The 25,985-nt window shown below is 41.9% G+C and overlaps 2 protein-coding genes across 2 annotated transcripts in view; one reads left to right on the forward strand and one right to left on the reverse strand.

Annotated features, from left to right (window-relative positions):
• LOC115102448 (E3 ubiquitin-protein ligase znrf2-like) overlaps positions 1-16,263 on the forward strand; it is an 87,982-nt gene extending 71,719 nt beyond the window's left edge. Inside the window, exons 3-5 of the mRNA XM_029622411.2 lie at positions 2,872-2,977; positions 12,289-12,371; positions 12,668-16,263. Of these exons, the coding sequence (XP_029478271.2) occupies positions 2,872-2,977; positions 12,289-12,346 (164 nt within the window). The 3' untranslated portion in view covers positions 12,347-12,371; positions 12,668-16,263. The remainder of the gene's footprint in view (positions 1-2,871; positions 2,978-12,288; positions 12,372-12,667) is intronic.
• Positions 16,264-18,398: 2,135 nt separating this feature from the next.
• LOC115102442 (nucleotide-binding oligomerization domain-containing protein 1-like) lies at positions 18,399-25,000 on the reverse strand. The gene is made up of 12 exons (XM_029622399.2): positions 24,716-25,000; positions 24,356-24,583; positions 23,772-23,946; positions 21,756-23,577; positions 21,505-21,588; positions 21,311-21,394; positions 21,140-21,223; positions 20,976-21,059; positions 20,571-20,654; positions 20,373-20,456; positions 20,140-20,223; positions 18,399-19,936 (listed from the first exon to the last, which is right to left on the reverse strand). The coding sequence occupies exons 2-12, from the start codon at positions 24,560-24,562 to the stop codon at positions 19,864-19,866; spliced, it is 2,865 nt and encodes a 954-aa protein (XP_029478259.2). The 5' UTR covers positions 24,563-24,583; positions 24,716-25,000; the 3' UTR covers positions 18,399-19,863.
• Positions 25,001-25,985: the final 985 nt, after the last annotated feature.

Consider the following 25,985-nt stretch of genomic DNA (forward strand, 5'->3'; position numbering starts at 1 on the left):
ACATGTCCTGGTAATCCATCTGGCCCTGCGGCCTTGTGAATGTTGACCTGTTTAAAGGTCTTACTCAAGCCCTGCCATATCCGACGAACGTTGAAGCCGGTGTAGTACGATTCGAACTTAGTCCTGTATTGATGTTTTGCCTGTTTGATGGTTCGTCGGAGGGCATATCGGGATTTTTTACAAACTTCCAGGTTAGTACTGCTCTTTGAAAGCGGCAGCTCTACCCTTTAGCTCAGTGCGGATGTTGCCTGTGATCCATGGCTTCTGTTTGGGGTATGTACGTACCGTCACTGTGGGGACGACGTCATCGATGCACATATTGATGAAGCCAGTGACTGATCAAATAAAATAAAATCAAATGTATTTATATAGCCCTTCGTACATCAGCTGATATCTCAAAGTGCTGTACAGAAACCCAGCCTAAAACCCCAAACAGCAAGCAATGCAGGTGTAGAAGCTGGTGTAGTGTACTCCTCAATGCAATCGGAAGAGTCCCAGGAACATATTCCAGTCTGTGATAGCAAAACAGCCCTGTAGCTTAGCATCCACTTCATCTGACCACTTTTTTATATCCCGAGACACTGGTGCTTCCTGCTTTAATTTTGGCTTGTAAACAGGAATCAGGAGGATAGAATTATGGTCAGATTTGCCAAATGGAGGGCGAGGGAGAGCTTTATACGCGTCTCTGTGTGTGAAGACTCTCTTGTTCTTCTCTAATCGTCTGGAGTTAGGGAAGAATTGACCATTTAAATAGGAAACTAACACTGTGGGATAGAAGGTCAGATATCTCCAATACATAATTCTTAAAGATTTTGGATTGGACTCTAATTAATAAATACTAAAATAACAATTTTCTCGAAATTGCATCATATTCCAGCCCAAGACACCTCCTGCAGTGTGTGGGTTTGGTTGTGGGTGTGTGTACGTGTGTATTTGTGTACGTGTGTGTACTTGTGTATGTGCAAGGTCACCAACATCAAAAACCCACGTGGTAGTAGATTATTTATAGAGGAATGCTCTCTCTCTCACTCTCTCTCTCCCGCTCTCTCTCCATCTCTCTCTCTTTCGCTCCCTCTCTCTCTCCCTCATTTCAATTCAAAGGGCTTTATTGGCATAGGAAACATATGTTTACATTGCCAAACAAGTTAAATAGATAATAAACAAAGGTAACATGAACAATCAAAATGTACAGTAAACATTATACTCACAAAAGAGGAATAGAGACATTTCAAATGTCATATTATGGCTATGTACAGTTACAACAATATACATAGCTACCCCTCTCTCTCTCTCTCTCTCTCGCTCTCTCTCTCTCTCTCTGCCTGCTGTCCTGCTCTCTGTTTAACACACACATAGTGTGTTGGTCAGTTTTTACAGGAACAGTAGCCTGGTGTTTTAATGAGGCTTTTAATAACCCTCCGGTGTGTGTGCATTTACATGTGTGCGTGTCCTTTTTCTGAGTCCCTTGCCCCCCATCTGTGTTTTCTGTAGCTGTCAGCTGAGCCAGTAACATGTGTTTCTATAACACATCAGATAAAAATAACCAACAATTGAGAGAGAGAGAGAGAGAGAGAGAGAGAGAGAGAGAGAGAGAGAGAGAGAGAGAGAGAGAGAGAGAGAGAGAGTTCTCCTTTGACTGGACCCACACATACCCCTGTCCTGCCCAGTCCTGGGTTAACCTTCACAGTGGAAGCAAGTTTGTGCGTGTTGTTGTGTATGCGTATGTGTATTTAAATAGGTGTGTGCATGTACACACACTGCACACAATGAACTCTGCATGGGAGCAGTTTTCATTCTCACTTGCTTCCAGTATGAGTAAATAATCAATTATTGAAGCAGGATTTGGTCTGAGGGCTGCAGATAACATGACATACACAACCACAGAACCAACTGTTGAAATAAAGATAGTGTTTATGGGGAGATTGTTTGAGTTATGCAAATTATTAACCCAGGCAGACACAATGGCACAAGTATGCAAGCACTTGTGTGAGTCTGACATGGCACCCTATTCCCTATATAGTACACTACTTTTGACCAGGTCTCCTTTCTAATAGGGAATATGGTGGCATTTTGGACTCACCCTTGTGTTGTGTGAAGGCAGAATTAAATGAATTATTTTAGGCGACAGTTATTGGGAGTTATTGGGAATATCCCCTTTGCTCATTCTGAAACAGTCATCAACCACTAAACATTAACCTTGACTGACAATCCATTGATTTGGTTGTACTAGACAGTGTAGTCTGACTGGGTGAATTATTCCCTGAGTAGAGTCAATAGATTAATATAGAGAATAGATGGTTGTAATGCCGTTCTGTGACCTCAGAAGGGATCCTATGACAGAGAAGTGCTGTGTTGTGAGTCTGGAGTCATAATAGGCACTGTAGTAGTGGGATTCCTCCTATCAATTCCACACTATGCAGAGCTTGATGCAGAACAGCACTTGCTTTAAACTATGTGTGTTGTTGTTTGTAAGGAATGAAGACCAAATGCACCTCTCCATATCCTCTCAGCATCACATGTCCCACTGCATTAGAGCCTGCTCCCAATGCCAATTTGGTCCACGGGTTTAACCATGGATATAGAGCTCCCCCTTCAGGAAATGTAGTGTAAACGCAATCATTCTTAGCCAATCATGGCGGTATCATGTTGATGTGTGTTTTGATCCTCATAGGTGTTCTCTCTATCTTTCTCTCTCTCTCCAGCCTCCACGCAGAAGCCCTGTGGTTCTTTGCAGGCTGTGACTAGGGCTGTTTGCAGGTTTTGACAAGGCTGTGGTGGTGGAGAGTGCAGCTGGCTTTGGCCTGGTTGATTAAATGGGCAGTCTAGCTCTATTTCCTGTCACTCACTCACTCACTCTCTCTCTCCCTCCAGAGGACGTCCTGAGTAAGGATGCAGGGGAATGTGCAATCTGTCTTGAGGAGCTGGTACAGGGGGACACCATTGCTCGCCTGCCCTGTCTCTGCATATACCACAAAGGGTAAGTCCCCCCTCTCTCTCCCCTTCTTTCTATATACCTCTCTCCTTCTCTCCACCTCTATCACAAAATGTTTCTGTACAACCTAAGACAAGAGGGATCTCTCCTGTTTTCCTCAACCGGTACGTGTATGCATCATCTTTCCTGCTCTCTCTCTCTCTCTCTCTCTCTCTGTGTCTCCCTCCCCTTCCCTTCTTGTGTTCTGTATACAGTGCATTTACAAAGTATTCAGATCCCTTGACTTTTCCACATTTTGTTACATTACAGCCTTATTCTAAAATGGATTCAATTGTTTTTTTCACCCTCATCAATCTACAAACAATACCCGTTAATGACAAACCATAAACATGTTTTTGTTCATTGTTGCTTAAATATCACATTTACATAAGTATTCAGACCCTTTACCCAGTTCTTTATTGAAGCACCTTTGGCAGCGATTACAGCCTTGACTTTTCTTGGGTATGATGCTACAAGCTTGGCACACCTGTATTTGGGGAGTTTCTCCTATTCCTCTCTACAGATCCTCTCAAGCTCTGTCAGGTTGGATGGGGAGTGTCACTGCACAGCTATTTTCAGGTCTCTCCATAAATGTTTGATCGGGTTCAAGTCCGGGCTCTGGCTGGGCCACTCAAGGACATTCAAAGACTTGTCCAGAAGCCAATCCTGCGTAGTCTTGGCTGTGTTCTTAGGCTCGATGTCCTGTTGGGGGTTGAACCTTCGCCCCAGTCTAAGTTCCTGAGTGCTCTGGAGCAGGTTTTCATCCAGGAATTCTCTGTACTTTGCTTCTCTCAGCTTTCCCTCAACTTGACTAGTCTCCCAGTCCCTGCACCTGAAAAACATCCCCATGGCATGATGCTGCCACCACTATGCTTCACCGTAGGGATGCTGCCAGGTTTCCTAGAGATGTGACGCTTGGCATTCAGGCCAAAGAGTTCAATCTTGGTTTCATCAGACCAGAGAGTCTTGTTTCCCATGTGCCTTTTACTGAGGAGTGGCTTCCGTTTGGCCATTCTACCATAATTACCTGATTGGTGGAGTGCAGCACAGATGCTTGTCCTTCTGGAAGTTTCTTCCATCTCCACAGAGGAACTCTGGAGCTCTGTCAGAGTGACCATCGGGTTCTTGGTCACCTCCCTGACCAAGGCCTTTCTCCCCCAATTGCTCAGTTTGGCCGGGCGGTCAGCTCTAAAAAGGAAGAGTCTTGGTGTTTCCAAACTTCTTCCATTTAAGAATGATAGAGGCCACTGTGTTCTTGGGGACCTTCAATGCTGAAGAAATGTTTTGGTACCCCTCCCCAGATCTGTGCCTCGACACAATCCTGTCTAGGAGTTCTACGGACAATTCTTTTGACCTCAAGGCTTGGTTTTTGCTCTGACATGAACTGTCAACTGTGGGACCTTATATAGACAGGTGGTTGTCTTTCCAAATCATGTAAAATCAATTGAATTACAACAGGTGGACTCCAATCAAGTTGTAGAGACATCTCAAGGATGATCAATGGAAACAGGATGCACCTGAGCACAATTTTGAGTCTCATAGCAAAACCTAGATTTCTTTTCTTTTCTTTTTTAGGTCCCAGGCTCTTAAAATAGAAAGCTAGGGGTCCTATGTAATTCCGGCTCCCAGATTGCAATTCCTATGGCTTCCACTAGATGTCAACAGTCTTTATTCAAGGTTTCAGGCTTGTTTCTTGAAAAACGAGCAGGAATGTGGAGTTTTGGTGAAGAGGGCACCGGAAATATATCAGTCTTTCGGCGCACGCGGAAGAAGGTGTGCGCTTACTAATTTTACTTTCCTTTTGAACACACTTCTGTATGAAAAATTATAGTTTATTTACATTTTAGGGTACCTGAGGATTTAAATAGAAACATCGTTTAACTTGTTTGGACGAAGTTTAGAGGTAACTTTTTGGACTCCTTTGTCTGCATGTTGAACGAGTGGATTACTGAAATCGATGGTGCCATCTAAACAGACTGTTTGTAACAGTATGTTTTATTGGAATTTCACAATTTTCACCTATATTAAGAGATACAACAACAGAGACAAAGCAACAAATACAGCACTCACTTACACATACCTGCGTATATATATATATATATATATATATATATATATATATATATATATATACACACACACACACACACACACACACACACATACACGTACATACATACAGGTACATACCTACCACACACACACATACATACATACATACATACATACATACATACATACATACATACATACTTACTAGAGGTCGGCCGATTATGATTTTTCAACGCCGATACCGATTATTGGAGGTCCAAGAAAGCTGATACCGATTAATCGGCCTATTTTTTATTTTTTATTTATTTGTAATAATGACAATTACAACTACTGAATTAACACTTATTTTAACTTAATATAATACATCAATAAAATCAATTTAGCCTCAAATAAATAATGAAACATGTTCAATTTGGTTTAAATAATGCAAAAACAAAGTGTTGGAGAAAAAAGTCATATGTGCCAATATGCAATATGTGCCATGTAAAAATGTGTGTCATGTAAAAAAGCTAACGTTTAAGTTCCTTGCTCAGAACATGAGAACATATGAAAGTTGGTGGTTCCTTTTAACATGAGACTTCAAAATTCCAAGGTAAGAGGTTTTAGGTTGTAGTTAATATAGTGTTTATAAGACTATTTCTCTCTATACCATTTGTATTTCATATACCTTTGACTATTGGATGTTCTTATAGGCACTATAGTATTGCCAGTGTAACAGTATAGCTTCCGTCCCCCTCCTCGCCCCTACCTGGGCTCGAACCAGGAACACATCGACAACAGCCACACTCGAAGCATCGTTACCCATCGCTCCACAAAAGCCGCGGCCCTTGCAGCGCAAGGGGAATAACTACTCCAAATCTAAAAGCGAGTGACGTTTGAAACGGTATTAGCGCACACCCAGCTAACTAGCTAGCCATTTCACATTGGTTACACCAGCCATTAGGCTGATAGGCTTGAAGTCATAAACAGCGCTGTTTTTGCGAAGAGCTGCTGGCAAAATGCACGAAAGTGCTGTTTGAATGAATGATTACGGGCCTGCTGCTGCTCAGTCAGACTGCTCTATCAAATCAGACTTAATTATAACATAATAACACGCAGAAATACGAGCCTTTGGTCATTAATATGGTCGAATCTGGAAACTATCATTTCGAAAAACAAAACGTTTCTTATTTCAGTGAAATATGGAACCGTTCGGTATTTTATCTAACGGGTGGCATCCCTAAATCTAAATATTATTGTTACATTGCACAACCTTCAATGTTATGTCATAATTACGTAACATTCTGGCAAATTAGTTCGCAATGAGCCAGGCAGCCCAAACTGTTGCATATACCCTGACTCTGCGTGCAATGAACGCAACAGAAATTACACAATTTCTCCTGGTTAATATTGCCTGGTAAACTGGATTAGTAGTTATAAAAAGTGATTAGGATTGATTGTTTTTTATAAGATAAGTTTAATGCTAGCTAGCAATTTACCTTGACTTTTACTGCATTCGCATAACAGGCAGGCTACTCGTGGAGTGCAATGGTTAGAGCATTGGACTAGTTAACTGTATGGTTGCCAGATTGGATCCCCTGAGCTGACAAGGTGAAAATCTGTCATTCTGCCCCTGAACAAGGCAGTTAACCCACCGGTCCTAGGCCGTCATTGAAAATAAGAATGTGTTCTTTAACTGACTTGCCTAGTTAAATCACTTGAGTGGGTTGAGTCACTGATGTGATCTTCCTGTCTGGGTTGGTGCCCCCCCTTGGGTTGTGCCGTGGCGGAGATCTTTGTGGGCTATACTCGGCCTTGTCTCAGGATAGTAAGTTGGTGGTTGAAGATATCCCTCTAGTGGTGTGGGGGCTGTGCTTTGGCAAAGTGGGTGGGGTTATATCCTTCCTGTTTGGCCCTGTCCGGGGGTGTCCTCGGATGGGGCCACAGTGTCCCATGACCCCTCCTGTCTCAGCCTCCGGTATTTATGCTGCAGTAGTTTATGTGTCGGGGGGCTAGATTCAGTTTGTTATATCTGGAGTACTTCTCCTGTCCTATCCGGTGTCCTGTGTGAATTTAAGTGTGCTCTTTCTAATTCTCTCTTTCTTTCTCTCTCTCTGAGGACCTTAGCCCTAGGACCATGCCTCAGGACTACCTGACATGATGACTCCTTGCTGTCCCCAGTCCACCTGGCCATGCTGCTGCTCCAGTTTCAACTGTTCTGCCTTATTATTATTTGACCATGCTGATCATTTATGAACATTTGAACATCTTGGCCATGTTCTGTTATAATCTCCACCCGGCAGAGCCAGAAGAGGACTGGCCACCCCACATAGCCTGGTTCCTCTCTAGGTTTCTTCCTAGGTTTTGGCCTTTCTAGGGAGTTTTTCCTAGCCACCGTGCTTCTACACCTGCATTGCTTGCTGTTTGGGGTTTTAGGCTGGGTTTCTGTACAGCACTTTGAGATATCAGCTGATGTACGAAGGGCTATATAAATACATTTGATTTGATTTGAAATAAAGGTATACAAATAATAATAATAAAAAAACGGAAATCGGCGCCCAAAAATACCGATTTCCGATTGTCATGAAAACTTGAAATCGGCCCTAATTAATCGGCCATTCCGATTAATCGGTCGACTTCTAATACATACACACACATACATACGTACACCATTTTCCTCTTCCCGCTGGGCGCTTCTCTGACCCCATCCCCATCATTGCGTCTCTCAATACACACATTTTAAACAAACTTACAAACAGAAATTATACAAAAAAGCTCAGTTTAAACCAAGAAGTTAGGTTCCACACATGGAACGTACAGTGTAATTCTGAAATACATAGATCACCACCATTCTAACAGAATATTGCAGCATAATAGCTGATACCTCAGGTTCTAGGGAATTTAGATAAGGTTCCCATACTTTGTAGAACTGGTCTGTTTTAGAATGCAATGCACATGTCAGATATTCCAGAGGCATCCATTCAAATAGTATCTTATGCCAATCTTTAATAGAAGGAACCTTATCACTAATCCACTGTAAAAGGATGGTTTTCCTCGCTGCGAAGGTAAGGATGTTGTAAAGCCTCCTCTTACCCACAGAAGTAACATGCCTACTAGGGAGACACAACAGTGAAGAAACCGGGTCCAATTCTAGATCAACTCCTAGGATCTTTTCAATTTCTTGCAGAACACCAGAACCAGTATCTTTGTATTTTGGTACATGACCATAAACAATGTGTTAGGGTGCCTGTATCAGTTTTGCATTTAAGACACGGAGGAGAAGAGGAAGAGGGGCTAAAAGCATGTCTGCGATTTGGGGATATATGCAATCTGTGTATTATTCTTAATTGGATTGCTCTAGTACTAGTTTTTGCATATCTCCAAATGTCCTCCCACATCTCTTCGTCAATAGTAACAGACAATTCTTTCTCCTACACTTGTTTCACCCTCTGTGTGTTGACAGCAGAAAAGGACCTTAAAGCATCTTAAAACAGACTTACAGACATTTTCCTTTGTGGGAAAAAAGCATTCTTTCAATGGCAGACATATCAGGGTTACCAATTAAGGTGGTGCTCTTCAGAATATAATGTCTTACTTGTAGGAAGAGGAAAAAGTCCTGCTTTGGGAGTCGATATTTCTCGACCATCTGCTCAAATGACAATAAAATCTTATCGGCAAATAAATCATTTAGTCTGTGTATGCCCTTATTAAGCCAAAAGTTAAAGCCAGCATCCAGCAATCCTGGACTAAAATCTGGGTTGTTAAGAATTGGGGTAAGAGCAGAGGTTAGTTTGGACCTTCCCGGGAAGTGTTGAACTGACCTTCATACTTTGAGTGTGTTAAGTGTAATAGGATTATTGCAGTGATCTTCTACAGACTTGAAACTTCTGAAAAATAAAAGATCCTGTAAGGGGTATTTTGAAAGAGAAGTCTCAATAGAGGAGTCATCGTTTGTGATCCAGTCAGAAATATAACATAGGTGGGCACACCACTGATAGAACCTGATATTGGGCAGATCTAAGCCGCCCATAGAACTTGGCAGCGTTTACTCCATATAAAGGTACTTAGCCATCCATTTACATCCTTTATTACCTTATTGGAGAGTAATACTGGGATCATTTGGATTGGGTAAAGTAGTCTAGGTAAAATGTTCATTTTCAAGAGGGATATTCTACCTAACCAAGAAATCGGGAGAGAGTTCCAGCGCTCCAGATCCTGTCTTATTGTATCAAACAAGGGAACAAAATTGGCTTTGTACATTTGCTGGAATTTAGGAGTTACAAATATACCCAGATACATAAAGCCTGAGGGAGACCATTTAAAAGGGAAGGGGGGAGAAGTATTAGGTACAGAGTGAAGGTTACCAAGTGGCATAGCCTCTGATTTAGTTAAGTTAATCTTGTAGCCTGAGAATTCTCTGAATAATTCAATAATATTAATCAAATATGTAATTGAAGTCTCGGGACTAGAGATGAATATCAGGACATCATCAGCATACAAGCTTATTTTATGGTGAACATCACCAATGAGCAGCCCCTGTATAGCAGGCGTTGCCCTGGTGGCCTTGGCCAGTGGTTCCATAACGAGTGCAAAGAGGAGAGGGGACAAAGGACAGCCCTGTCTGGTACCTCTGTGTATAGAGAAGCTATTTGACCGTAGTCCATTAGTAAGGACAGCCCTGTCTGGCCTGTGGATCATTTGACCGTAGCCCATTAAACAGCCCTGTCTGGTACCTCTTTTATAAAGCTATTTGTCCCATTAGACAAAATTTATTTTTTATAAAGTTGTCCCTTAGACAAAATTTATTTAGAGCAAAGAATGGGTAAGACCACTCCACACGATCAAATGCTTTCTCGGCATCTAGGGAGAGCAAAAGACCATCCATAGCACTTTGTTGGTAGGCTTGAATTACATTAAGAAGCCGCCTGACATTGTTGCGTGATTTACGGCCCTTAATGAAGCCAGTTTGGTCTCCTTTCACAATTAGTGGCAGTGAGTCCTCTAGTCTTGTGGCTAGAATTTTAGAAAGCAATTTTCTATTCTAGAAGGGAAATTGGTCTGTACGAGGAACAAGACTATGGACATTTTCCCTTTTTGAGAGTAAGTGATATGTTGGCTTCTCTCAGCGTTTGAGGGAGCTGGTCATTTGAAAATGAGTGGTTAAACATATCACGCAATGGCTCAAGGAACAGGCCATGGAACTCTTTATAGATCTCACTACAAAACCCGTCTGGTCCTGGGGCGTTACCATTTTGCAGATTCTTAATTGCGAACATTATCTCTTCCTCGGTAATAGGGACATTAAGGAGAGACCTCTGTTCTTCGGAGATAGAAGGGAGCTCAATCTTAGAAAATAAGTTCTCCATTAATTTGGGTGCATCCTTTGGCAGTTCTGAGGCATAAAGTTTTGCATAAAATTTCTTAAATTAGTCATTTATCAATTTATTTTCATATAAATGATTGTCATCAGAATCAGTAATAGTAGCAATTGACTGAGAGTCAGCTCTCTTTTTAGCTATGTAGTCCTTCTCTTTAGTTCCTAATTCACCCTCTAAAGTGTTTTGCTTTTCACGCTCTGTCCGTCTCTTAGTGGCTGTGTATGACATAATCAGACCCCTGGCGTACGCTTTACAGTTTTCCCAAAGGAGTGAGGGGTTATCTGTTGATTGAGAGTTAATAGAGAATACGCTTTAAACTCTGTAATAAAATATGATGTGAATGTATGGTCTTTAAGAATGGTTGTATTCAACCTCCAATGTCTTGACCGATTGAATGCCCCGCTGAGTTTTATGTCCAGGATCACCTCTGCATGATCAGATATGACTATGCTTCCTATCCTAGTGGATAAAACAGACTTCAAAGATGTCCTGGGCATAAAGAAGTAATCTTTTCTAGTCTGACATTATTGAGGTCCAGAGATTAAAGTGAACTCTCTGATGAAAAGTTCTCCAAACATCAGCATACCCCAGATCATCACAAATAGCTTTAAGTGACTTAGCTTGAGGAGAGAGTGAAGCTATACCGCATTCCTCAACAAAAATTTACTGAACGTGTCCCTTCAGAATTTTCCGGGAGTCCCACAACACGAATATTGCATCTGCGTCCTCGATTATCCAAGTCGTCAATGTGCTCCTCCATTTCGCGCACCTGTTTCTCAAGTGCTTTTATTTTAGTGTCCATAGATGTAGTTGAAGTTTCCACTCTAGCAATTCTTCCTTCCGCCTCATCAACACGTTTGACAACCCTCTGTAGTTCAGCTGAATGGCCTGCTATTGCTTCCAAGACCGTTCTTATCTTAACATCGATCACTTTAGTAATGTTATCAGTCATCTTTTGAATCACCAGGTCCATTGTGCCTGGATCCGCAATGGTGCTAGCTTCGCTAACGTTAGCTAGCTCCTCCTGCACATCTACAAGGATGGTGGTTTTGCTCGAGTTCTTAGTAGTTCTGTTGGGCATGTTGTCGGAGATTTTTGATAAATAGCCGTCAAGACTCATTGTAGGATAACTTATTTAGCCAATTCTACCACTTTTTCAAGCTAGGAGATTAATGTAAAAATATTAATTAAAGAATGCCACGGGAGCTCGCTGAAACACAGTGTTCTCTCTACGGTGTCATTTTGTCCCCCTAAACAGACTTTTTGGGATATAAACAAGGATTTTATCGAACACAATGACCATTCATGTTGTAGCTGGGACCCTTGGGATTGCAAACAGAGGAAGATCTTCAAAAGAAAGTGATTTATTTCATCGCTATTTGTGATTTTAAGAAGCCTGTGCTGTTTGGAAAATATGTTGATGTGGGGCGCCGTCCTCAGACAATTGCATGGTATGCTTTCGCTGTAAAGCCTATTGTAAGTCGGACAACGCAGTTAGATTAACAAGAATTTAATCTTTTAAAATATATAAGATACCTATTGTAAGTCGGACAACGCAGTTAGATTAACAAGAATTTAATCTTTTAAAATATATAAGATACTTGTATGTTCACAAATGCTTAATATTAGGATTATTTATTTGAATTGTGCGCCCTCCAATTTCACCAGATGTCGTCAACTGGTGTACCGCTAGCGGGATGCCTTTCCCTAAAAACCTGTTTCCACTTTGTCATTATGGGTTATTGTGTGTAGATTGATGAAGAAAACATTTATTTCATCCATTTTAGAATAAGGCTGTAACGTGGAATCGTTTTGGGGGAAAAGGGGGTCTGAATACTTTCCCGAATGCACTGTATGTAGTATGTGCTATGTTCTCCCTGACTGTGTCTCCTGTTCTCTCTCTGTCAGCTGTATTGATGAGTGGTTTGAGGTGAACAGATCGTGTCCAGAACATCCCTCAGACTAAAGGGCCTCGCTACTTTTCTTCACAGGTAAATTATATATTAATATGTATTTTCTCCGCAGGTAAATTCCACATTTCCTGAGTGTTGTTGATGTTGATGCATTATTGTGATAAGTCACTTTAATATTCTGTGGGAAACTTAAAGGTTTCTGCTGTAGAATTCCCCAAATGGAAATGCAGTACTGTATTGACACAAAACAGGAAAAATATGATAAAGTATTATACCCTTTAGTTCAGTCGAGTTCTTTCTTTCTATTGTTCTGTTTCAGCATCACGTGTTAGCCCTCAGGTTATTCAGATTTCTGTTGTTTTTCCTCGCTGCAGGTTTCTTACTTCCTCGATAAGAAGAGTGATCTGTTCCAATAACAACAGTCCTCAATGTGAAACCCATCCCATTCCCTGTGACTCTGTGCCCAGTACAGAACTGACCCCTGACCCCACCCCTCTAGCCCCACCACCTCCAGTATGTCTCAACAGCCCTCAACACCTCCACTCAAACCAGTCAAGTACCGCAGAGTGCCAAATCTCATTAAAAGACATTTTCAGGGAAACTACATTGAATGCTGATCTATCTCTTTATCTTCACACACACAATCTGCTCCAAGAGAAGACCAGACAGACACAAACTCACAAATACACACTCACAAATACAACCAACCTCTGCTTTGTCCTCAAAGACAGACAGACAGACAGACAGACAGACAGACACACACACACACATACATACATACACACATACATACATACATGCTTATCCGACAGCCTGATGTTGAGGGAAGACACAACACCTCTTTTGCACAACTATCCAATCAGGAAAATCTGTTGCTCTCAACACGCCCTCTCACTCTCTGCTGCATCAATGGAACGGCTGTATATGCCACCCACAGACATTTTGCATTCCATCCCATTGGCCGAGCTGCTGTGATTGGCTGAGCTCCAGGGCTACTGTGACTTGGAATTCCCTCCTCCTGTGTTATTGGACAGCAGATTCAGGTCTCCTCCCATCTGTTTGGTCTGAGTGATTGTACACCTGGACATTTCGGGGAGCAAGCTGAGGGGAGAGGGGGAAGTCAGTCCTCATCCCCCTCTCCCACTCTTTCCCCATCCTCACCAACTCTGTCTACCAGTGCCTTCACCTTCGGATCCTGGCCTACCAAGGCAGAGTCAGGACAACAGAACAGTGTGAATGGTGGGTGGGGGACAGAGGGCGGGAGGTCAGGTATCAGTCTATACTAAATCCTCCCTCCCTAGCCCTTCCCCCTGTGTGTTGTTGACTGGATGACGACAGACGGAGAGAGACCCAGCAGAGAGCCAGACTCAGCTGAATGTGAAACTCTGCTTAAATCTAACCTTTACTCCACTGGGACATGCTGCTAGCTGCTAGCCACACTGAAATTAGAAGTGCCCTGCTATATGCTGTCCCGCTCTCTGTTTCTCACGCTCTCCTTTCCCCTGACTAGCTATCTAACTCACAACCCTTCAATGCCTCTGTGGTAGCAACAAGACGTGAACTGGACTGTGCTACCAGAAGCGTGTGGCTCGGCTAGTGGCAACTACAACTCCCAGCAGGCACTTCTCTGGAGTGAGAACGTTAATCTTAGTTTTTGTAGCAGCAATAGCTGTCTGACTGGGACATGAGTCCCTCTGTGCTTAGCCTGAATCCCAACTGAATTACTGTGTTTCACTGTACATCTTCAGTTTGGCAATTGTAAAGAGGAGCATTTCAGTTGGGATCCAGGCTACAATATGCTGACCCCAGATCAGATATCCCCCTCCCCCAGGGGCCCGTTGACATTATGTGGTGTATATACTCTAGCCTTCTACAGGGTTCACACACCCATCCTCTTCTCTCACTCACTCACTTTGACCTTTAATCTTAATTTATCATCATGAGACTTAGCAGTTATTATTATGCAAATTATTTTATTTTAAGTGTGCAGGTTTTGACATAATGGTGTAATTGCATATCTGTGTATGTATGTGTGAGTTGTAGTGAAACTAAGTCGGGCCTTAATGCAAAGAGAATGACATGAATAACTATGTCTTCTATTCATGTTTGTCCATTTCAGTGCTGTTTCAAATAGCTGCCTGAGCTAGCACACCTTTTACCCAATCATAATCATCTACCAATCAATCTATCAGCCTATCACAGTAGAGGTGAGAGGGCGGGGCAGGAAGTAGACGATTGGTGGAGCTCCATGCCAAAGCCAATCAGAATAAGGGGAAGACTGATGTCTTCAAAAAAGTTATCATTAGAATGTTGGATCCCCTGAAACTTTGTCAACGCGTTTGAAGGTTTTACACATTTCCTATCTAATACATTTCAGCTTCCAGCAACCCTGTGTTGTAATATTTAAACAAGGCCTTGATGTTGTTCTCTTTAATGTTTTGAGAGCTTTCCCAGGATGTGCTGCTAATGAGTACACAAGTATACTAGACCTCCATCTTCACCATTGGGTTGCGAATAAGGGCAGAGTAAGAAACTGATAGACAAATTCAATGAATAAGACAAAAGGCTTTATTGGCTATGCTTTTCACAATCATTGTGGAGGTTTTTCCATCTCCACAGTTTAGGGATTTTAGATTATAGTATATTATTATGACATATCAAGGAATAAGATCAATAGTATTTATATTGGTTTCCCAATTCAAACTTATAACGACCAGTCAGACAAATTAACAAAGAGCATTAATAGGGGATCTGGGTATTATGGTATGGATATACTAAAGATATTGTTACCATGGCTACTGGGTCAGTTACACCATATTAACAGTGATTTCTCCAAAAGTGCCATCATCATGCCTCTAAAACATGCTGCTAACAATTTATTTTTGAAGAAGTACAGCGAGGCATAAAGCACATTGGAATTGGGACAATAAAAATCCCCCACCCAAATGGACTGTTTCCCCGTTTGTCATCATGTACTATAGCTAATAAAGTTTCATCTAAATCCAGATTGGAGTTTCTCCTCATTGCACATCAGTAAGGGAGAAACTAGAATGTCTGGTCTGAAACTAGAATGTCTGGTCTAACTGCATGGTTTGTCCCATGGCTACTGTACTGTAAGTGTATTGAAATGTTGTCGAATGGCTCACGATTGTGAAGCATACTACTGTATGTGTACAATATGCCCTTGTTGTCATGGGTATGTGTGTAGCACGAGGATCCTCCCTAGCTAGTCTACCAGAACAGCCTTATATGATCTACTGTAGCTAGAATCAGTTTTAAATCACATTTGACCCCCATTTCAGTTTTGTTAGTCTTTTATTTGGGATGTTTGAGTTTCTTTGGGGGAGAGTGGGGAGGCAGCCTAGCACCTAAACTGATTTCGATATGTTTTTACTGTAGAGAATTCAGTTTGGATGTCAGGCCAGTGGTAAAGGAGGGGGGTTATATGGTCATTTTGTGTAAATGTTTTGGTTTTGCTGCTTATGCTACAGTTGCCAATTTGAGCCCATATCAATCCAATCGGATCGATGTCTATCCAAATCTACCGTGTTGAAAAGCGCCGTATGGATGGACTTGTGAAGAAGCAGTGTTTAAATCAGTCAACATATATGAATGTGAGATGTGTTAGAGAACACACATATGTCATCAGGTAGCTATACTTGATGTTCTGTTCATGATACTATAATATACCATGACAGCAAACATACTGTAGATGATTATTAGTTGGGGATGAGCTTGCTTGACTGAAGGTGGAGGTGTAGTAGGGCATTCATGTAATAGTTGAGAGGTGAAGGAAACTATTTTCCTTTGGGTTATACCTCCCAAGGTACTTCAGAGACAGGCCGACAGTACATACCTAGAAATGTTATTTTAGAAACTTTTTAGACATACAGTATGTTATAACATTCCATTTATGTAAAAATATGTACAGAATTTGAAATTAAAAGAGCAACATTTTTGGAGCACATTATTTTAATTGTACTAGTGTGACTTACAGTGTGTATTGGTGGATGAGTGTTTCACTTTCAATGCATTATGGCAGAAGCTTTCTCAACAGTCATTGAAAAGTTACCGGTCCAACATTTTAGAACACCTACTCATTCAAGGCTTTTTCTTTATTTGTACTATTTTCTACATTGTAGAATAATAGTGAAGACATCAAAAATATGAAATAACACATATCATGTAGTAACCAAAAAAGTGTTAAACAAATCAAACTACATTTTATATTTGTGATTCTTCAAATAGCCACCTTTTGCCTTGATGACAGCTTTGCACACTCTTGGCATTCTCTCAACCAGCTTCACCTGGGATGCTTTTCCAACAGTCTTGAAGGAGAACCCACATATGATGAGTACTTGTTGGCTGCTTTTCCTTCCCTCTGCGGTCCGACTCATCCCAAACCATCTCAATTTGGGTTGAGGTAGGGGGATTGTGGAAGCCAGGTCATCTGATGCAGCACCCCATCACTCTCCTTGGTAAAATAGCCCTTGCGCTGCCTGTTGGGTCATTGTCCTGTTGAAAGGACAATTCCTGTGGCAGTCCTCATGAGAGCCAGTTTCATCATAGCGCTTGATGGTTTTTGCGACTGCACTTGATGAAACTTTAAAAGATCTTTACATTTTACGTATTGACTGACCTTCTTGTCTTAAAGTAATGGACTGTCGTTTCTCTTTGCTTATTTGAGCTGTTCTTGCCATAATATAGACTTGGTCTTTTACCAAATAGGGTTATGTTCTGTATACTCCCCCTAACTTGTCACAACACAACTGATTGGCTCAAATGCATTAAGAAGGATAGAAATTCCACAAATGTACTTTTAAGAAGGCACACCATTTAATTGAAATGTGTTCTAGGTGACTACCTCATGAAGCTGGTTGAGAGAATGTCAAGCGTGTGCAAAGCTGTCATCGAAGGAAAAGGGTGGCTACTTTGAAGAATCTCAAATAAAAAATATATTTTGATTTGTTTAACACTTTTGTTACTACATGATTCTATAGTTTTGATGTCTTCACTATTATTATACAATGTGGAAAATATTTTTTTTAAATAAAGAAAAAGCCTTGAATGAGTAGGTGTCCAAACTTTTGACTGGTACTGTGTGTATAAATATATATATATATATCTCTTTGGGGTGGGGGGTTGCAGTAAAATCTCATACACCCAGTTACTTCTCTGCAGCTGCTACCACAACATCTATCCTATGTGATTTAGGTTCCATTTCTGCGGTACAATTGACAAAACCCTTGAATGAGTAGGTGTTCTAAAACGTTTGACCGGTAGTGTATATGGAAGTTGTGTAATGTCCTGTCTTCCTCTATTTGTTTGTTCCTTGTCATCGCCTGCTAACCTATATTCATTAGTCACCATAAACCACAAACTGACCATAACATGACTGTCTGTATGTGTCATACAGATACAGTGCTGGCCAATATACAAGAATAAGGGAATGAGGCAGAGAAATCAGAGGGGTGAGGGTTGATGATAAGGGAGGTTTGAGAGCAGTGGCCTAATCTCCAGTTAATTGCAGGCACCGCATAAAATTCAGTTTATTTACACTGGGCTCTGTTGTGGTGCAGGAGACATTCAATTCAGCACCAGTAAAGTATTTCCTTTAGTCGACAAAAGCAGTTTCAAATCGAATCAAACTGTATTTGTCACATGACCCGAATACAACAAGTGTAGACTTTACCGTGAAATGCTTACTTACAAGCCCTTAACCAACAGTGCAGTTCAAGAAGAGTTAAGAAAATATTTGCCAAATAAACTAAAGTAAAAAAAATCAAATTAAAGTAACACAATAACGAGGCTTTATACAAGGGGTACCGGTACCAAGTCAGTGTGCGGGGGTACAGGTTAGAGGTCATTTGTACATGTAGGTAGGGGTGAAGTAGCTATGCATAGATCAGGGATGCAAACTGGTGAGGGCCGAAAAAGATGACTCTATTTTTTTGCACTGAAACATGCAAAAAAATCCCTGCTAGGGGGAAATGCAGGTTTTAACTAATTAAACAACAAAGAATATGATTTACATTATCAGTCTCTGTGTGTAAAATATAAAGTGGTTAATGTGAACCTAACTCACGACTAAAAAATGTAAAGAAAGCAATTCAATGTTATTTATTGTCTAGACTTTACTGCAAACAACAAGTCTTGGGAAAAAACAATACAATATTGCAGTTAGCCATGACAGCCTTTATAATAGAACACTTGTGACCTCACACACACACACACAGCTAAATATTGCACTTTTAAAAAATACATCTTCACGTAGAAATAGAATGAAACAAACAGGCATTCTATTATAGTGGCCACCATTGATCAAGTGCACAAGGTTACACACTTGCAAAAATAATGTTCACTGAGTAAAAATGTTAATAATCCCCCCTCACTCACACACAAGTGTTACTGTCAAATTCAACACAACATAAGCTAAATCTTTGGGCTACACTGCACATTATTACAATTGTACACTTTAAGCCTGTGGACATCTGTTCTACAATGTGCTAGCAGAGCATGATACCCTTTGTTGGCATAATTGATCTCTTTCAGGCAGACAGTACACCTGGCATACCCCTTTTTATCCACTGTATTGAAAAAGTGAGAAATAGGGAAAGTGTGTGGTGTTCCTTTCACCTCTATAGTGGCATCCAGCTTAAGCCAGGCCCAGCTACACTTGATCCCTGAATGCACTTGTTTAACAAGCAACACCTCATTTTCACCTAATTCTCTCATTCTGAAAATGAACCACATGCTGTAGAGGGAAAACCTTAGTAGTTTGTTCGTTAGCTAGTCAACATTTCACTGATTGCCAGGGTCCAGTAAGCAACAAACGCGTTATAACTTGAACGGCAAGAAGTCGTATACGAGTTAGTATTATAGCGAATTGGTTAGGTTAACGTTACTAACGTTAGCTCATCTGATGTTGTCTGACTTTAGTAGCCAGCTAATTTTCACACCATAAACACAATTATTTGATCAGTTAAGTTGGCAAAATGTTGCTCAACATTTCTCTGGCTAGCTAACGGGAGATCCAGATAGTAAGATACTTAACAATGCTAATACTTGTTCCATCACACTTTCTCCCTCACCTCAAATTTCCCAAATAACAGCTGTTTTTCTGTTACAGCTCATGAAGTACGCTTCATCACCTTTATCACCCCCATCTCCGTCGTCAGGCTTCTCACCTAACGTTACCTCTTTATCGTCCAGGGGATGCGCTGCTGTAACTGACAAACTGCCTTTCTACTCCCCGCGGTCTTTCCGGGGCGTGCGTGCTGATGCTGTCACTAGCAGGTTGGTTGTCTCTTCTCTCTTCAGTCGCGTGCTGCATTCTGTTATGTGGACGATTGGCTGACCCTTGTATACAGCCAGTATTGCTCCAAACTCGCATCACTCATTCGCTTACAGCCAGTAGTCAAGGCTTTTACCCATATGCCAGAATCACCTAGCTAATACAGTATGTTCAAATATTTACAAAATGCAGTATGCAAGAAAACACACAAAGAACTTCTAAGTTTCGGTAACAGATGTGACCAATCTACACACTCTCCAGCTCAGTTCTGTCTCCTCAGTGGAAGCGTAGCCTTCCCTCAGCCTCAAACAGCTTCTCTTCCTCTTCAGAAAGACAGTTTCCTTTCAAACTGTGGGTGAGTGATGACAGAGCACATCATAATCAGCAATACAATAAAAGACCCACAACCATTACAAAGTGGAAATGGTGAAAGATGTTTTGAAATACAAATGGGTCTAAGGAATATATCAAATACTATTATTAAGCTGACACAAAAAAAATGAGTAATGTGCCTTTAAATGAGCGACATTGCTTCACATTTCGTACACTCACCAGATCTCTTTGAGTGATGTGTTGTGGGAGAGAGCCTCTGACAGCTTTCTGATTCCATCCACTGTCAGCTGATTATTGATTAACCTGCGCAGAATGGACCAGAGGGATCGCTAGGTTAACCAGCTAACTTTTATTCACATTCAGAAATAACCTTTTTTCACTTTCTGGTTAATTCTGAGGCTAAACTTCGTTATTGGTTGCTGGGAATGTGTTGAGACTGGGGCCTGCCTTACCAGAGGTGAGATAGACCCGTGTTGGATCTGATCAGCTCTGCCATGTCTGGTGCTACATCATCTGACAACTCGTTTTGCACCAACCTAGAACACCACAACACACATTTAAACTGTGTTAACTCCAAAGCACAAATACACATAAAATATCAGAGACAAATACTGTCACAGGAATTTGATGTATGAATAAGATTGTCCTACCAGAAGATTCTGAGCATAGTGTTGCATTTTAGTGCTTTGGCCAAGTGCCTCCCACCTTCTGAAGTGATGCCATTGGCTGAGAGGCTAAGGGAGAGAAGAGCATAGAAATATAATTACTTTTAGTAGTACATAAGTATACTGTATTACTTTAGGTAATGATATTACTATGAGGCAGAGTGATATACTGTAAAATAGATACTGTAGTTTCAGTGTTTGTGAGTTAGGGAGTTCAGTAACCCATACTGTAGCTGAATGTGCGTTAGGAAAATGATACACCAATGGGTTATACTTCCTTATTTCTGACCTCAACCGCAGTTCTGCGAGAACTGAAATACATGGCACAATCAGTGCCACATACTTATTAAGAGAAGTGATAACGATGACATATCTTGCCATCCATCTCACCTGAGGTTGGTAAGACTTGGGTGATTCCTCAGGGCCTCTGCGAATGCTCTTGCTCCTTCATCACCAATACTGTTCCCCCACATTCTGAAAAACAGGAACAATCCATCCCATGCACTCTGTTAAATAAATAAATAAATAAATAAATATTGTAATAGTGCACTTACCCCACTTCAAAGATAGATGTGCTCTTCTGAATGGCACTGGCCAGATACCTGCCACCCACACTGGTGAACTTGTTGCTGCCAACCCTTTGAACAAATCAAAGTGCCAAAAATAAACATTTTAATTCATACACAAGTAATTATATAATTGATTGGACATACTGATTTACATACTTGACGACTCTTAACTTAGGACATTCCTCAATGATATGAGCAATTAGTTTGGCTCCGATGTCCGTAATGAGATTATTGTAAAGTCTGCAAAATCAAGACAACAGAAATACAGTCATATCATATGAATTTGTCATACAGCATAATACAGTACTAAAGTTCGACAGGCAAGTTGACCCTGATAGACACTGACTCACCCCAAAACCTCCACCACTCTGTGTTTGATAAGCTCCTCAGCCAGTACTTCAATGCTGCTGTCTGAGATCTGATTGACACATAACCTGAAATGGAAAAACTAATTTAGATGAAAAGTTAGAGTTTTACTCATATTTTTTTATAGCAGTAAGAAATTATTTGTCTATGTTATTTGTAAACAAGTGCACCTTTCATGTAAACAGTGGCATAAAGTACATAGTGTTTCCATCTGCATATATTCCTAATTCCTCACCTCACCACGGTCATCTTACTGAATGAAGGCCTGAGCTGCTTGACCCCATAGTCACTGATGTTGTTGTTGTCCATGTCCACCCCTAGCCTCTTCCGCCGGTGCTGCAGCACAAAGTTGAGGGCACTGCAGTCGCCAGAGGACACATTACAGTAGCCCAGCTTGATGTAGTCAGCTGTGATTCCCTTCGCAGTCAGCTGGGCCACCTCTTTACTTCCTGTCTCGAAGATGCAGCGCAGCATCCACAGGAAGTTGGGCAGGACATGCACCTTGCTGCCCTCCTGCTCTGTGCTGTGGAGTGGCAAGCCGCGGAGGTGGGATCTCACGCTGGTGGACAGGTAGGACTTGAGGACCGCCCGCTTCCTCTTCAGTAGTGCTGGAGGAACCATGTGCTCCAGCAGGCCGGCATTGGCCTTAGACAGCAGTCCACACAGGAAGAGGTTGGCGTACTGGAGATGCTCGTTGGTCTTGAACGGGTCCTTTCCCCTGGGTTTGGAGGAGCCACCGATGCAGGGGAAGACACACGATAAACAAGATGTGTTGTCCCTCCTGCTGCACTCGGTGAAGAACTTGAGGATGTTCCCGTCGCTGGCCTGTTCGTCCAGAACCAGGGAGAATGCAGCCAAGAAGGACTGTAGGGTGAGATGAAAGAACTCAAAGGTGGAAGGGTTTCCACAGGCATCGTAGCGGCTGACCGGTCGGAGGAAACCCACCTGAAGGTCGTCCTCAGTCAGGCCACAGGAGGTCACCTCCTCCTGGTCGAACACAAATCCTCCTCTCTCCATGCCCAGCAGAGCCAGCTTGGAGAAGGCTGTCAGTGGCCTCAACCCTGCCCTGAAGGTATCAGCGGGGCACCTGGTGTTTCTCGTCAGGAGGCCCGGTGGGGGAGCGGCACCCCGGCTGAAGAAGACTTCAGAAAGCAGAAGGAATATGTTAGTGAGGGTCACGCAAGCCTCTGGCAACTCAAAGTCGTCGTAGACTGAGCTCAGGTGTTTAAAGCTCTTGAAGACGATCCAGCAGAAGAGGGGGATGGAGCAGAGGCCACAGAGGTGGGGGCTGGCATCCAGCTGGACTGAGACCAGGTCCCTGTGCTCCTGCTCTTTGAAGTGTAGGTTTGTGTAGGTTTGAAGGTGGGCCGGAGAGAACCCACGCAGTGCCACCCTCTTCCGGATCACCCTGCTCTGGACCTCGGTGCCTGTCCGAGCAGTAAGGACTTTCCGGGAACCATTGAGCAGCTTCCCACAGAGCAGGTTAATGAGCACCAGAAGGGGATGAGTCCTCTCCTCTGGAGAAACCACCTCAGGCATGTTCTCCAGGTCCAGATCAGCCTGGATCTCATCATAGCCGTCAAACGTAAAGAGAACCTTTTCGGGGAAGCGGAGGATGTAGCTAAACACCTCATTGTCTGCATCTTGGTCGGGGTAGCAGTTGTATTTGAAAAGCAGGTCCCTGAGTGAGATCTCGTCTGTCTCCTTGAATGTGCTGAACATCCTACAGCGGAACTTGAAGAAGAACATGGCGTCTGTCTGTTCCAGCTCCCTATTGGACCACAGCCTCTGGAGCTTCTGGAGGAGGATGGACTTGCCCACCCCAGCGTCCCCCGTGATGAGCACTGTCTCTGCCTGTGGGTTAAAGACACCCTGTTCTCCCAGGAGCTGCTCCAGACCCTCCAGGTGGCCCAGGCTCTCATTGCGGTCATTCAGGAGCTCCATCAGGGTGTCTGTATAGAGCTCCTCCAGCTGGGTTTCCTCTCGCTTGGTGTAGGATGCAATGAAGCGTGTGTCTCGGCCCAGCTCGTGCCTCAGCTTCTCACAGTACCTACTAACTGAGAGGAGGGGGGTAGGGAGAATACACTGGAGTCTCATTCTCAACCACGGATATTCAGCCAAAATATACAGTAGTTTCCTCCGTGATTCTCTAATAGCTTACATTTTCAATGCACTGTATTTTTTTATTGTTAAGTAAAATTCCAATAACACATTTGAAGTGCAGCACCATACAGTTTACTGACATACTTACTAGGGTCCGTGTTCTTCACTGGTATGTCCCGTATGAAGTCTGGTGGCTGGTAGTTGATCTCTTTAAGCCATGGTTGGAGGTCTATGTATGCATCATAAACTTTGTAGAGAATATATAGGAAGTATTCACATGCCTGCTCCCCTTTGCTTTGGACCAATTCCAGGATTTTACGCACCTGCGCCATGTCAATCATAAGTAAATAATATTTACTTTACAGTGATTCAATATTCAATAATAATTTGACAGCTAACAGTTTCCCCTTTTACACACCTGCACAATGGCAATCATATTTACCTACCAGTGATTCATATTTAATTAATATTACTTCCCACATTTTGACTAATGTGGCCAAACAGGATTTTTCAAAGATAATATTCTGGCAACATACCAAATGCCATTGTATTGCAAAATCAAGTCTTGTCTTTATAATTTCTCATCTTAAAATCAATTAGTCCATTTTAGTTTGGGCCTAGTAAGCTATTTGTGAATGCAAGAGCATGTCTTTGTGATGGGTACTTTGTCATTTAATGTGTGTTGTCCAAATGGACATGTATCCTCTCTGAAACCCTCCTATGGTAAATTACCTGGTCTGTCTTGGTGGCTGAGCGCTGGATGATTTCTGTATCCTCAATACACAGAAAGCCACTTTGTAGGAGGTTATCCAGAATGCACTGCGTGCTCTTCACCTGGGAAACTAGTAGCTCACGGTGCAAGGTGAGCATTTGGACAGTGGACACATGGCCCGTTAGTCCAGCACGGGCTTCTTCGGCACTGGAGCCCATAATATGCATGGCTTCAGCTGCCTGTATTTACTGGAAAATGTAAGAAGTAATTCTAGTCAGATAATCAGTTAGGAGAAAATGATCCAACAGTACGGATAAAAGACAGTATAGTAGTCTATGGCTATCGCGTACGGTATACGTATACGGGCTGCCTATACATACCGTCAGAACCTTTGATAACATTGTTCTTATCCGCGCTGTCCTAGTCCGCGGCGGAAAAACTCGGGAACTACGTCTCTCTTCAAAAACAAACTCCAGTCTTGGTTATTATAAACCATTAAATAGCGTGCGACAGGATAATAACAAAACGTTTCTCTATGACCGTTAGAATAGGAAATATATCTTGTCTCAAACAATATCAGGAGGGGAAAAAACACTGAACACAGTACTGGTTCTTTGAGGAAGTGAAACCAAAAACAGCCTCGGATGCTCGTAATTTCGCCTCGAATTGCGTCCGCGCTTTTGGCATGCTGATGTCTGCTTCTTTTTATACAGGGTTTTCGCCACTTGTAATTGCTCGACGGTAAATCAGGATTTCCCAAACATGTCCTAATAATTCGAAATATTGCTTATAAAATCAAGTGTTTTAATCAGCATATGCTTACTTCGATGTCACCTTTCGCCGATTAAAATAAGCAGAGTAAGGTGTTTACATGTCCGTTGCATAATATTGTCACAACCAGTTTCATATCAAATTATTACTGTGCATGTAAACTTACTCACTCGTAACCAAAGAAAAAATACGGTTTAGCTACCAGTGTGATGTGACACAAACCCATCGTAGCAAATGTATGTCAACTTGCTACTGAGACTAAATGTGTTTTATTTATAATCCGTTTTTTTCCTCAAACATCCGATCTATCGTGTTGCATTACTGTTGCCAATTTAACATGAATAGCCCATAGCCTACAGATGACTGTCTTGTCCACTGATTTAATGAAATAGAACCAATACAAATGTTTGTCAGTGTTGGTGTATTCATTTTATAGTTCAATGCACTTGGTAGAAATAAGTACAGCTTCAGAAATTCCCAGTTTAAACTTTACTCTCATTTAGATCTGTCGTTGTAAAATAAGAATTTGTTCCTAACTGACTTGCCTAGTTAAATAAAATAAAGGTGAAATAAAATAGAAGATCAGCCTGGGGTCCCTCTTCATGGGCCCCTGAAGGACAGAATCTTCTGATCTGAGGGGTGGAGCCTTTGCTTACTTCACCACAGGTTGTGCAATTATTCCTTGTTTATTTGCTGAGAATCATTTTAGAATACAGAGAGAAAATCAAGTCAATGACATTGAGGAGGACTGCAGAGATTGTTAGTGTTGATGGTGGGTGAAGAGAGACTTGCACCAAAATGTTTGCAAGTCAAAGACACAATTTCCTTCACCCAAAGTACCCATTCATGTGCATTTTTACATGTCGGCCTATATATTTT

This window comes from Oncorhynchus nerka, linkage group LG3 (genome assembly GCF_034236695.1).
Source record: "Oncorhynchus nerka isolate Pitt River linkage group LG3, Oner_Uvic_2.0, whole genome shotgun sequence".
Classification (NCBI taxonomy): Eukaryota; Metazoa; Chordata; class Actinopteri; order Salmoniformes; family Salmonidae; genus Oncorhynchus; species Oncorhynchus nerka.